Below are 14,472 nucleotides of genomic sequence, written 5' to 3'. Positions count from 1 at the left end.
AAAGAATCTTCTACCAAGCACTTTTCCCACTACCAGTAAAAATAAATACATGCTGTACGTAAGAGTCCCAAAACAAAATGATATATTAGGTTTGTTTTTTCCACTTTCCCACTGAAGCACAACAGTATTTCGTGATGCCTGCAGCCCAGCGTACAATAGACAAAATAGCAAGACTTTGTTGGGGACTAGTCAGATGACTCATATGACTAGAAGAGTCCTCCATATTATACACACAGAAGAAGGCTACGTTCTGTATTTCTTATGTGTAAGACATTTTTAAAATGTGTTTATAAACACTCCAGTCATGGTGATTCACCCACATACAATGTGAAGTGTTGCTCACGGTCAGTAATGAGAGTTCCAGCCTCGCTTCTGCTCTGCCAAGGAAAAGTATAGCTCTGTGATACAGCAAAAGATCATAAGGTCCATGACCAGCATCTCCTAATAGGCCTGGAAAAAATGGTTCCTTGGTGAGCTAGACCAGTGATCTGGATACGTATAGGACCCATTTCAATTATGTTATGCTAAGCTTGGATGAGACCAAACACTCCTTCCATGGGGAGGGGGAGTTTCAGGGACTCACCTATACAATCCCATTTGCATCTGGTCTGAAGTGGTAGTCAAATAATAATTAGTTGTTTTGTTTATTTTAAATATATAATGGTTGCCACCACCAAAACTATTTTCTGTGTGAATCAGGATACAGAGCAGGGTAGATTTAATTAATATCAAATTGATTTGAATCATGATTTAAATCATGATTGAAATTTTTAAAAATCAGATTTTTTATGATTTAAACTAAAATCATTTTTTAATTTAAACCATGATTTAAATTGTGATTTGAATCAATTGGTTTTTTTAAAAAAAATCACAAGTAGAGCAAAGAAGAAGAATCAGTCACAAATGAATTGTGTTCTACACCCTCCCATTTTGGACTAGGCTATCTCCTCCGGATTTTGCTAGACATCTAAACTAGCAGTCTAAAGCCTATTTGATATTTCAATGTCAATCCTGTCAAATCTAATTCAAAAGTACTCACTTAGAAGGGAATGACTTGAGTTTCAAACACTATCCACAGCAGGGGAAGAAAATCCTATTCTGCATAGGCTTAAGGTCCAAGCTGTGCACATGTAATACAATATAGGTGCAATACATTGGTGCCTCGCTTAACGATTACCTCGTTAAACAACGAATCCGTTTTACAATGGATTTTCTGTGATCGCTATTGTGATCGCAAAACGATGGTTCAATGGGGAAAATTTGCTTGACGATGATCAGTTCCCTGCTTCGGGAACCGATTTTTCACTTTACGACAATCTAAAAACAGCTGATCGTTGGGTTTCAAAATGGCCACCCGTTGTGCAAAATGGCCCCCCGCTGTTTTCGGGACTGATTTTTCACTTAACAGGCACCGGAAAATGGCCACCCTATGGAGGATCTTCGCTGCACAGTGAGGTATTTCGCCCATTGGAACGCATTGAACGGTTTTCAGTGCATTTCAATGGTTTTTTTTTATTTCGCTTGACAACAATTTTGCTTAACAGAGATTTGAACGGAACGGATTATCGTTGTCAAGCGAGGCACCACTGTACATGGAAATACAACATCTACAACACATTCATCTATTTGCATTTCATTTTGATGTTACTGACTATGAGGAGAAATGAGTATTTCTACACAAGAGAAATCTGAAGCTTTTTTTTTTTTTTACATTTTTGCTTCCATCACTTTGTATCTGGAACAAAACTTGTCTCACAAATTGCTTTCTTCCACATTAAGAATGATTAGACATTCACAAATACAGCATAAGGGAAGCTCTAAGCAGCATCCAGAAAAGTTCCCTTTGACCACACAATTGCTTTCAATACTATTCGTTTTAACACTGTAAGCGACCTTGGGTCCTCTTAAGGAAAAAGGAAGAATACAAATAGTTTAAATAAATAAATATTCCCACAATCTCCAAACCAAGTGGGGATTCTGGTTCTAAAAAAGAATCTTTACCAAGCTGCCCCTCCAGATAATTTTAATTTCACATAAAAATTGTCAGTGCTTCTAAGAGCCAAGACTAAAGACCTGAGACAAATCTAACATATTCTCAAAAACATGGGCTGAAGAAACAAAAATTGAGATTTTCCTTCACACTTGATGGAAGAGTTGAAATTGCATGCAAACACCAGCGGGAGACTACGGAAGTTATAACTAATTGATACTTATAACTAGGTTTACTTAAAGGTTATTCAGTACTTAAGCACTGCTTGACTCCTGCTGTTTGAGCTCTTACAAGAAAATAAAAGGGCAAGATGCTCACTGTTTTCATATGGCATAAAAATGAACAGAGGAAACTGTTTTTAATTCATAAGAAATTATATTTACAAGTCTAACTGTCCCCTCAAGAGTCCAAATGTGACATTTTGTGTCTGTGTAACAAAGGCTTATTGCAGGCTCTCATCTGCAAGAGATCTGTTTAGGGGGCAACCTTTTAGATGTTACTAGATTATAATTTCCATCAATCCTAACTACTGGCCATTTTGACTGGAGCTGATGAGAGTCTGAGTACAAATTCATTCCCACTGCTGGAAACCACTCCTAGTTCATGGGCTTTTTGTCAAAAGATATTAAGTGCTTTGTATGAATGTTAAAATGCAAATTACATGTATAGATCAGGAAATAAATCACTTAAGTACAGTATCTGTGATATGTTCCAGAAAGCTGCTTCAGACTTCCAAGGACCTGATGGATAGCTTTATGAGTTGGATACCTGGCTGTGGAACCAGAGGTCAGGAATTCAGTTCCCCGCTGTGCCTCTCAGAAGAGCCAGCCTGTGTATCCTTTGGCAAGTTCCACAGTCACAAAGAATCCCCAAAAGAACGGAATGGTGAACCACTTCTGAGTACTCTACACCCAGAGGCTGAAATCTTGCAGTAAATTGCAGCTAGAGCAGGCCCACTGAATCTCTGGAAATTTAGTGAGCAAACACCTAATTAAGTTCCATAAATTTAATGGGTCTATTCTAGTTGCAACTTGCTACTGGATTTCACCCAGAAAATCCTGTAACGGTTCATGATAAATCAGAACTGACTTGATGGCACGTCATGATGACAATGAATTAATAACTTCTAAATGGACCTATCATTTACAACCCCAATAATTTTTATTTTAGGCTTCCTTAATTGAATCAATCAATCACAATTCCTCTTTTCCTACTAGCTTAAGCTCTTCCTAGCATTAGGAAAAATTATTGTGTTCTTTTTTCAGGAAGTCCTGCCATCTCATAAGCCCATGATACAACAGCATCAATTTATTCATGATTACGACTGAACCAAGATGTACAAAATCCCTGAACATTTTAATTTCTTCACTGCTCACTCAAATACTGTAAATTTTCTGTAATTATCATTTTTGCCTTATTTTACTCAAACTACTTTGCAGTTTTTTCTTCAACATCTTCCAGTAATCATTTCAGGATGCTACTAATTTTTGTTAGCAATGTGGTATCATCTACATATCTTAGTTTTTTTTAAAAAAAAATCACCAATTTTCACTCCATCTGAATCTCAGCCAGCTTTGTTTTGCATATAGGTTAAAGAGAAAAATAAATAAAAAGACACCCTATTCTAGCACAGTTGCAAAATTTAAGCACCATATTGCTTGCATGAGGAATTAATGTTGGTAGTTTTACAGTTACTACAATCTTTCACATTTCTATTTTTTAGGACCGGAATGTACAGTGGTGCCTCACTTAGCGAGCGCACCGTATAACGACGAATCCGTATAGCGATCCCCTTTTTCGGGATCGCTATACAGAGCACCCAATCGCCGCACTCGCATTGCGACGATTGGGGAGACCAGCGGCCATTTTGGAGCCGCGTTCGGCGGCTCCAAAATGGGCGCCGGATGACCCGAAATGGCCCTGCACGGTGTTTTCGCGCACTCGGCAAGCGAGGGGAGGGAGTGAAAACGCGGCGCGGGGCCATTTCGGGTCCGTTTTGAAGCCGCAAAACAGCTGTTTTGCGGCTTCAAAACGGCCGCGGACGACCCGAAATGGCCCCGCGCGGCGTTTTCGCGCCCTCCCCTCGCTTGCCAAGGGCGCGAAAATGGCTGCCCGGGGCCAGGAAACTTCTCTAAGTGGGAAGTTTAGGGCTGATTTGGAACGCATTAAATGAAGTTTAATGCGCTCCAATGGCTTTTTACTTCCCGCTTAGCGAAGATTTCACATAGCGAAGGTTAATCCAGAACGGATTAACCTCGCTATGCGGGGCACCACTGTATATGGAATGTTTCTAGTCCATGAGCTACTGCTCAGTTCTCCATATATGCTGGCATATTCCTTTTAAGATTTTGATACATTCAGCCTCTGCAGCTTGGAACTGCTCTACTAGTATCATGCACACTTCCAGTACTTTATTTCTTCCAACTCTTTTGAGTAAAGCTTCTGCTTCATTTTCTGAAGTAGAATAGAATAGAACACTTTATTGTCATTGCATGTGCAACGAAATCACCAGAGTGCTATCCAGACAGTGCATCATTCATTTAGCTAAAACTCCATATAAACTCCTTACAAAATTCCAACATAATACAACGGCAACAAAATACTGTACATTCACATGCAACCCTACAAGTCAGATTAAATCTTAACTGAATTTAGCAAAGTCATTGCCCTTGGAAAAATAGTTTTTTAATCTGTTTGTCCTTGTGTTAATAGATCTATATTGTTCTCCTGATGGCAGTAGTTCAAGCAAAGGGTGTCCAGAGTGGGAGGTGTCCTTTATACCATTTTGTGGTTTTTTTTAAGACAGCGGGACCTGTACAGTTCCTCCAAGGTGGAGAGAGTTGGGGATTCCTCTTTTATAAAAATTCCTTTGTAAGCCACCTTCGGTCCTTTTGGGGAGAAAGGCAGCATAGAAATATTTTAGATAATAAACATATATTCATATTTGGAAGAATCTTTCATCTTCACATCCCTTATATAGGTATCTATGTACATAAGTACTGTACTTATGTATATTCTATCTTGCCTTTCTTTCTTTCAGTCACTGAAGACTTTTCATTTTTACTACAGAATTAATTTTTCCCATTTTTTATAAATTAAACCTCTGTTTTTATCCACAATTATTCTTGTTTACTGTATAATTAAGCTTGTTGTTGTTCCTCATGATCTTTACATTCTTCAGAAATGTTACTTAAAATAATGCTTTCCTGATGTCAATATTTTAGGGTTCTTTTTCACCTTTACTCAATTTTTTTATATTAACAAATCAGGGTCTCTGTGTACCATAATCCACATTAGGTTTTATTTTTGCAAATAAAATAGCGTTACACCATCTTCTGCTTTTATAACCTAATTTGATTCAAGTATTAATTATCCAGTGACATCTATGTACACAATTGTCTGTTTGGTTGCCTGATGCATGGATTTGCAGTGAACAAATTGTTGGTTTCAAAGCAAAGCGTGCTGCTTATAATTTCACATAATTTAATAGGGCAGTCTCTTGATTCATTTTGAATTCCTAGGTCAAATTCTCCCAAGATATTTGGTTGCAATCATCTATTTCCTACTTTTATATTCCAGTCACCTGTGATTATCACCACATCCTGTTTTGGTGTGTGCTCAACTTCTTTCTAGATACTTCTATAAAAGCTTTTGATGTTGTCTTCTTCAGCATCCGTAGTTAGAGCCTAGCTCAGAATGATGGCTAACCTACTTTCGAATGCAGAAAAGTTATCTAAATTGTCACTGCTGCTGTCTATAAAAGATCCCCTACCAGTGTCATCTTCCATGAGTGCTGACGCCCAGGAGCCACTCTTTAGAAATTTCTTTGCCCACAAGATCATTGGAATAGTCAATTCCATTACACTAAATTCCTGAAGAGAATGGATACATCTGAATCCGCTGTCTGTTTTTAACCATTGCTTCCTGTGTGACCCAGTCACCCAAGAGCCCCTAAGAGTCCAGGCTCTTAATGGAGCCCAAATTTCTGACCGCATTGCCTCCAGATTCCCTGACATACTGAGATTTCCTTACCCTGTTAAGGTATGCATCCAAAAGGTTAAACCATAATTTAAGTTTATGTGCCAAATACAGCCTTTACGCAAGTCTCCAGAAAGAAATGATCACATACCAAAAGATGATGTACTGATAAGCATAGACAAACGAAATTATATCAGATTCATTGAAGAGCTGCTATAATTATAGTCCAGATACCAACAACATACTTCAAAAAAGTAATTCAGATTTAAACAGTAGTTTGCATGGTTCTAGGAACCTTATTGGTTCTATTGCTATATTATTTTAATACAGTAAAATATATTTGGACATATTTGTGGTTTATATGAACAACTAGGTAAGATAACTAATTGGAACGTTTTAAAGATGCACGGGAAAAACCCTATTTTTCAACATGGCAGATAACAGTTATTTTAAATAAAGACAAATAGGGGTCCCTTCTAAACAACTTAAACTGTATTTGGATGAGTCATCTTGTGTGGAATGAAATACTCATCAGTATTATGACGTGCTTGGCTTGTGGGTCAGGAACGTGTAATACTGTACACTGAAGAGCTTCTGGGGGAAGCAATGCATTTCTCTGAATTTCTCACATAATTTGCACATCCAATACCATAGGGTTCCTTGACAGTGAAGGCCAAGCCATCGTGGAGGGTTTGCTCTCAGGGAAAATGTATTATTTTTCCTTCCAAAGGTGTGAACAGCAGCTATTTGCATATCTAAGAGAAAGTACTCAGCATGGGACACAAATGGGCTGATGGCATCTGAAATGAGGAGCGTTTCTGTGCTGGAACACAGTACTTTGTCTCAGGGGATCAATGATAATCCAGCCAGACCTCATCTGCCTCAGCTGAGAAGGAGGAATCGCCCAGGCAATAGAAATACTAAGCCCTGTGCCATTTCCTGAGTAACAGTCCAAAGAAAGCAAGCGGGCTACCATAGATGGTACACATGGCAGGATAATCTCTGAATCAGAGGACATCAACTAAGCTGCTCTCTCCTACCCAGTAAGAATCTGGAGGCACAAAGATCAAACAAAGATGACAAGCTTTAATTGGAGACTTCATCCAGGTGGAGGCAAAAACTGTGTCGGTCATAGACAGATCCCAACACATAAACACACCTTCACATTCTTTCTAAATATGCCCTAGAAACTTCTCATACAGAAATCAGTAGGACTACATATCACGGAAAAAATAAAAGATAAAGATAAAATAGAGAACTGTCATAGAAATAACAGTCAAGATTTACTCTACACATAGAATGGCAGTGGTTATTACTTCATTTCATTTTTCTTTAATTTGAAAGTGTATACTTTAATATAATGCCTGCATAGCCCAAGGTACTTACCATATTTGATAACCTCTGCATATTAGAAACTAGAGATCTGCACGAATTACGTCATCCCTGTCCCATGTGCGTTGCTGTCGCACTGCACAGGTGTTGTCTGGGCATGGTACCCACCTCCCCTGTACACTCACCCATTCCTCGGATGATGCACAATTCCCTATCTGCCCCCCCCAGCACAACTGGCCGCTCACTTTTTGCAGCCTGCTCTTCCATCTTCTCCCTCAGCTGACCACTCAGACAAGAAGGTGGAAGACAGAAAAGCAAGCTGCAAAAGGTGAGTGACCAGTCATGCTGTGGGGGGAGGGACACATACATAGACATATTGTATTGTCTGAGGAATGGGCGCACGTGCAGGGAAGGCGGGCATCATGCCCACACAGTTGTGCAGGAGCAACAACAGCTTGCCCGGGATGGTAACCGCTTAATTGATGCCCATCTCTATTAGAAATCCAAGGGTATAGCTGTATGCTAAAAAATATTTCCAAGTGATGTATCAAAGGATGCAAGGGCGCAGTCTTTGGTGCACAGGCTAAATACAGACCACAAGAATTCTGCATAGACTGCTTTCTGAGAACGGATGATCAGTACTATTTTTTACCAGCGCCACCACCCCTCATGCCAGCAGAACAATATAACTGCTGCCAACTGTGCAATAAAGGGATCTTAACTAAAATGCCTCACCTAAAAATGGGAGGAAAAGGAAAAATAAGAAAAAACAAAACAAACACACAGCAAACTCTGAAGAAGGGGATACAAAAACAAAAGGCCTGCCTCTTCTGCATTGGGACCAGTGGTGAATTTTGAACAACCATCACATTAAATATTAAGTTAGAATTATATTCTGAAAAAATGTATTTTAATGTGTTTTCTTTACCTCATGAAAAATGCCTTTTTATGTAAATAATAAAGGTTACATGGCTATTAAAAAGGGAGGTCACGACTCGAAAAATTTGGGAACCAGTGATCTAGAAGATTGTCTACCAATAGAACATACAAACACTCCACATCCAACTATCTTCTTCCATATATTCAACAATGATAAAGGTTCCCACAGTGTCTTTTTCTAACCACATGTTTGTTTGTTTGTTTATTTATTTATTTTATTTTATTCCCATGCTTCTAAGAGAAGTCTGAATGACATAGAAACGGAGGCACTAGGAAATGGAGGAGTATTTTTCAAAAAAGTATTGTTAAATCCTTTCAAACTTCTATGTTGCACTCTTACAAAAGCCAGAAACTTTTACAATACTATTACATTAGTTCTCTCTTAAATGTCTATGTGTTAATGGTAACTTTCAGTTTCACCAGGAGCTGCTCAGACCACAAAGCAAGAACAATAACTTTCAAATATCCAAAGTATATATTTAAGGCATTTACACCCAGTGTTTCAATTCAATGGAATTCCTGAGGGAAGAAGCTGTTTATTGAGTTTACAGTTTAATATGGAAATGCCCATTTTACACTACCTAAGATGGCCAACAGAACAGAATATATCTTGCCATGAAAATTCATGTACTGGTCAAACTTGTGAGATGTTGTGAGGTGAAAGATGCACACACAATTGTGAGCGTATTTGCAAAATGCAGAGAATTAAAATACGTAGATACTGCTCAAAACTGCATATAAAACATTTTAATGAAGGGAAGTGTTCATGCAGTAAATGCATACAATAGAAACTGCATGCAATAGAAAGTTTTAAATTTTCCACAGAAAATGCACAAAGATGGAACAGGAAAATTAAAGGTAGGGACACTTTGCAATCCAATGCAACACACATACAGAAGAAGGGTATCGGGAGGAAAATGAGAAAGTCAACCAAACAAGGCTGAAAGGTTCACATACAGTCATGGCCAAAAATACTGACACCCTTGCAATTCTGTGAGAAAATGCAACCCTTCTCTCAGAAAATTGTTGCAGTTGCAAATGTTTTGGTACTCACATGTTCAATTCTTTGGTTTGCATTGGAACAACACAAAAAAGAAGAAGAAAAGCCAAATTTGATACAATCCCACACAGAAACCCCAAAATGTACTGGCCAAAGTTATTGGTACTGTGTCTAAATTGTAAGAAATAAATGCTTTTCAAGCATGTGATGCTCCTTTAATTTGTATTCAGACACACGTGTCCCAAGTAAGATGTGTGAGTAATATAGTAATCAAACTTGCAACCAGTTAAGATGGAGAAAAACTGACTCTACCTTTGTGTTGTGTCTAACACTGAGCACGGAGAAAAGAATGAAGTGTAAAGAGTTGTCTGTGGATTTGAGATTTTAAAAATTGTGGAAAAACATTGACAATCTCAAGGCTACAAGTCCCTTTCCAGAGATCTTAATATCATCAAGAGGTTTACAGCCCATGGCACTGTAGCTAACCTCCCTGGACGTGGACAGAAGAGCAAAAATACTGAAAAATTACAACGAAGGGTGGTTCAAATGGTGGATACAGAACCCAAACAAATTCAAGCTGATCTGCAGACACAGGATACAACAGTGTCAGTTCACACAATCTGTCATCATCTGAATGGGATGCTAAGGTAGGAGACCCAGGAGGGCACCACTGCTAACACAAAGGCATAAATAAGCACGACTGGAGTATGCCAAAATTTATGTGACAAAACCACAATCCTTCTGGGAGAATATACTGTGGACAGATGATTACCAAGAATTTGGGGGCGCAACGTTGTGGCCAGTGTCAGAAAGCTGCATCTCCACCAGAGGTCATGGGTCTTCCATCAGGACAATGACCCAAAACACACTTCAAAAAGCACTCAGAAATGGTTACAAACGAAGCGCTGGAGAGTTCTGAAATGGCCAGCAATGAGTCCAGATCTGAATTCCATACCTGTGGAGAGATCTCAAAACAGCAGATGAGAGAAGGCATCCTTCAAATCTGAAGGCCCTGGAGCAGTTTGCAAAAGAAGAGTGGTCCAAAATTCCAGTAGAGAGATGTAAAAAATTCATTCATGGTTATAGGAAACGACTGATTTCAGTTATTTCTTTCAAAGGGGGTGCTACCAAATATTAAGTTAAGGGTGCTAATAATTTTGGCCAGTGCATTTTTGGGTTTCTGTATGGGATTGTATCATATTTGACTTTTCTTCTCTGGTTTGTGTGTGTGCGTGTGTGTGTGTGTGTGTGCGTGTGCGTGTGTGTTGTTCCAACACAAGCCAAAGAAATGAACATGTGAGTACCAAAACATTTGCAACTGCAACAATTTTCTGAGAGGCTGCATTTTCTGACAGAATTGCAAGGGTGCCAATATTTTTGGTCATGACTGTACCACCATCGTAATTTTTTTTAAAAGAGGCAACACATCAAATAAAAACATCAGCAAAAACAGGACTGTACAAACACATCTCATTCTTCATTAAAAGCTATGGTGAACTAAGCAATTTTATCCTGGCACCTAAACTTCAAATGACAGGATGGACTCTAAGGACAGAATTCCGTTAAAAGGGCACAAACAAAGAGAAGCCCTGACAAACCTGTGAAGAGACACCTAGAAGTGGGCCTCCAACTGTGATTTCAGTGAATCACGGAACCAGAAAGAACTTTGGAAAGTTTCTAATGAGTCCACCTCCTTTCTCAATAAAAAGCTCTGCAATGCAAGATGTTCCTACAGTATCACAGACATATAGCAAATCAAATACTTTCGGGGGGGGGGGAACCCACCACTTCAAGAGGCAGCCTGTTTACACAAGGAAGTATATATTGAAGCAGGCAATTTTAGAAATTTAGGATGAATGGCCGTGGAATCCAACACGCCTGTCTTTGCTTACTTCACAAAAAGAAAAGCACAGGTTAAGTTACCATGTTCATGCAGCAGAATAGGCAATTAAGCCTAGCAGGTTGCAAAACAACCTAAGAGGAAGAAACTACCAACTACTAGCAAGACAAAGTATTTGTAACTTTGAGGCCTAGACTTATAAGAAAAGGGACCCACGCCTCCATAGGTTGCAGACAACATAAGGCTGCATAACATTGCGTTGGTCATATTTTAACATATAGGTAGAAGGAGAAGAGACTTATAAAATGACCACACAGAACAGTACCTGGCTGCAGAGGCACAGGATCTTAAAGTGAAGGAAGTACTACCCCTTAGAAAAGGGCTGGAGGATCAAAAGGTGAAAATACTGTGTAAAACCCTAATTATCCAGGAAATACAAACATAAATTCGAAACTAGGAGGAGGAGGAGTTAGGATGTCACCAGGGGCAGACACGAAAGGATGGGCCAAACAAATGAGATACAAAAATATGAGGAAAGGATTGTTTACTTTATTAAAAAAGAAAACTACCTTTCAAATCTAATCCTTCCCTATGAGGACCCGCTGCCTAGTCCGACCTACCCAGAGCAGAAGGCAGCCCATAGAAAGTCAATCCACATATGCTCAGAAACCCTCTTGTTCTCGATTCTGACTCCCCCTCGACACGCCCCCGGAATCAACCTGGGGTGTGAAACACAATGCTAAGGCCCCAGGACATAAAAAAAAAAAGGAAGGGAAGGGGCGGCGCGCCAGCGTTTAGGGCCACCCTCTCCTCTGGTCCTCCCTCACCTGCTCAACTCCGAGGAAGACATAGAAGTTTTGCGGGACCTCTTCCACCAGGTCAAAAAGCTCCAAGTCGCCACTCTCCCAGCCAAGGGCGGGCGGCGCAAACAAAAGGAGCACAAGCAGCGAGGACCAGACCATCCTCCACGAAGGAGGGCTCCAGCAGCAGCCCATGCCTCCCACCAGGCTCCCCTCGAGCCGGGCTTTACACTGAGCTGCAGCACCACCCGGCAGACGTGGCCGACCAGGACGCTCGCCTCTCAGACGGCGCATGCTCCGAAGCTTGCGCCCGCTCCGCTCCGCTCCGCCCCCCCTTGAGAATGTCACGGGGGAGAACGAGGGCTGAGCCAATCGCTGCACGCCTCCTGCTGTCGTCACGATGCCTAGCAACCCGGAGATTTTGGGGCGTCTTTTGGTTGGCGGCGGAGGAAGCCTGGAAGGAGTCTTCAAGAGCGCTTGGCCACGGCAGGCCGGGAAGGAGGAAAGGGGCGGAGTCCCCAGGGCAGCTGCAGCTGGCGGCCTCCCTCCCCCCCACACACACACATCCAGCGAGCTGGGAAGCGAGGCCTCCCGACTTATAAACAGAACAAAATCCCCTCCACGGTTGGGACAGCCTGTTATAAACGCGGGATGGAGTTCACCACCTCCTCCCCTGCCCTTGCGCACACACTCGCAACACCAAAGTTGCTTACAGAAGAGTACAGAGAATGAGCCCCCAGCTGATGTTAGGAGAGCGGACAAGTTTTAAAATTAGGCAGCGAATCCCTTCTGCCCATAGCCTAAACTAGGGTAATTCATTGCTGTTTTACTTTCGTCGGTTAGATTCCTCGACCTCTTTTCCTCGTGATTGCTAACACAGATTTTTGCCTTTTTTTTTCTGCTGCTGCAATACACAGAACCGGCCTTCTTAGTGACTTGTCGGTTTTATATTTGACTGCTGTTATGTACTGTCAAGTCATTTCAGATTTATGGTGACCTTTATGGGGCTTTCCAGGTCTGTGATATATTTAAGGAGTGGTTTAAAAAACGGCGTAGACCCCAGTGAGTTTCCATGGCTGGGCAGAGGTTTTGAACTTGGGTCTCCCAAGTCTTACTTTGTCACTCAATCCATTACAGCACGCTGGCTCTTTTTCTCTCCTGTTGTTGTTTAGTCATTTAGTCGTGTCCGACTCTTCATGACCTCATGGACCAGAGCACACCAGGCCCTCCTGTCTTCTTTTCTCTCCTAGCCACAGCCAATTTGAACATTATCAATATTCATGTGACAATAAAGTGGCATGGGCCTTAAGATCAGCTTGCTTATTCCAGACTATTCAGTAAGAAGCTGTAGCTGTCAACCTTTTCCTGTAACAGTTACTAATTAAATAATTGTCATTCATTACGTATTGATCAATGGAAGGAAGTAATAAATAAATTTTATTTATTTATTTATTTATTTATTTATTTATTAGATTTCTATCCCGCCCATCTAGACCAGTGGTTCTTAACGTGGGCGATAATGCCCCCCAGGGGGCGATTTCATTTTTCAGGGGGGCGGTAGAACGAAAAGGGGCGGTGTGGGGGTGCTGGAGCAGAAGGGGGCGGTAGGGGGGCGCTGGAGCAAGCCAAACCTGTTAAGATGGCTGCAGCCTTTTTACAGTGTGCATGAATATATATTTTCCTCCAGTCTTAATTTAGTTTCAGAGTTTTCGTCTTGAAATGTTTAGTTCCTGCATTGTGGTTTGTTTTTATGCCCTTTTAATATTTCTTTTTGCATCTTAAAATTCGCTTGCAACTAAATAATTAAATGATACTTTTGGGGGGCATTTCATTTTCTTAGAATTGAATTTTGTTTTCAGGGGTCATTGGATTTAAGTGTCATAAATAAATAAATAAATAAATAAATAAATAAATAAATAAATAAATAAGATATCACCGCGGGGAGGGGGGCGATGATAACTTCCTCAATGGCTCAAGGGGGCATTTCTTTCAAAAAGGTTAAGAACCACTGATCTAGACCCTACTATTTTAATTGCCAAAATATTCCTGAATAAATGTTTTTAAAGAGTGGAAGATATGCTGACATAACTAGGAATGGACCACTTGGTCCAATGTTCAGAGCTGTAAAGGATCTACAGTACTAATAATGCATAAAACTATTAAGACTCTTAACAAAAATTAAAAATAGAACTTGTTGTGTACATCAGTTTACAACCTAAGAATAAACATGTATACTATGCCATGTTGCTAATAACCTTTCTCCTCATCAGGAATGTTCCTAATGAGCGCATCCATGTTATTCTGTTGCAGGGGAAAAAACCTAAGACTAACTTAAAAACTAACAGAATTTATTACAGCACAGGTTTTCATGTATTATAAATGACCTCAGATGCATGAAGTTTTCTAGAATTTTATGTATATGGAAAGAGTATGTGGAGATAGTGACATCAGAGGATACTACTAGACATTATTGCTTAAACCAGACACATGCAAAGTCAAAGTAGTCATGAAGACATTCAGTGTCGGACAGAAATGGAAAAGAAGTCTTGAAAATGAGAACAACGAGAAAGGAGCATTGTTGTTCCTCAGAAGT

The 14,472-nt window shown here is 40.2% G+C and overlaps 1 protein-coding gene across 1 annotated transcript in view; it reads right to left on the bottom strand.

The window, feature by feature from the left end:
• DNAJC1 (DnaJ heat shock protein family (Hsp40) member C1) overlaps window positions 1-12,188 on the bottom strand; it is a 95,529-nt gene extending 83,341 nt beyond the window's left edge. The window contains exon 1 of the mRNA XM_020801818.3: window positions 11,907-12,188. Within this exon, the coding sequence (XP_020657477.3) occupies window positions 11,907-12,173 (267 nt within the window). The 5' untranslated portion in view covers window positions 12,174-12,188. The remainder of the gene's footprint in view (window positions 1-11,906) is intronic.
• Between the last annotated feature and the right edge of the window lie 2,284 nt (window positions 12,189-14,472).

The sequence above is a fragment of the Pogona vitticeps genome, chromosome 6 (assembly GCF_051106095.1).
Source record: "Pogona vitticeps strain Pit_001003342236 chromosome 6, PviZW2.1, whole genome shotgun sequence".
NCBI classification, from domain to species: Eukaryota; Metazoa; Chordata; class Lepidosauria; order Squamata; family Agamidae; genus Pogona; species Pogona vitticeps.
Note: the sequence above shows the minus strand (reverse complement) of the source record. Positions and strands in the feature narration are given on the sequence as shown.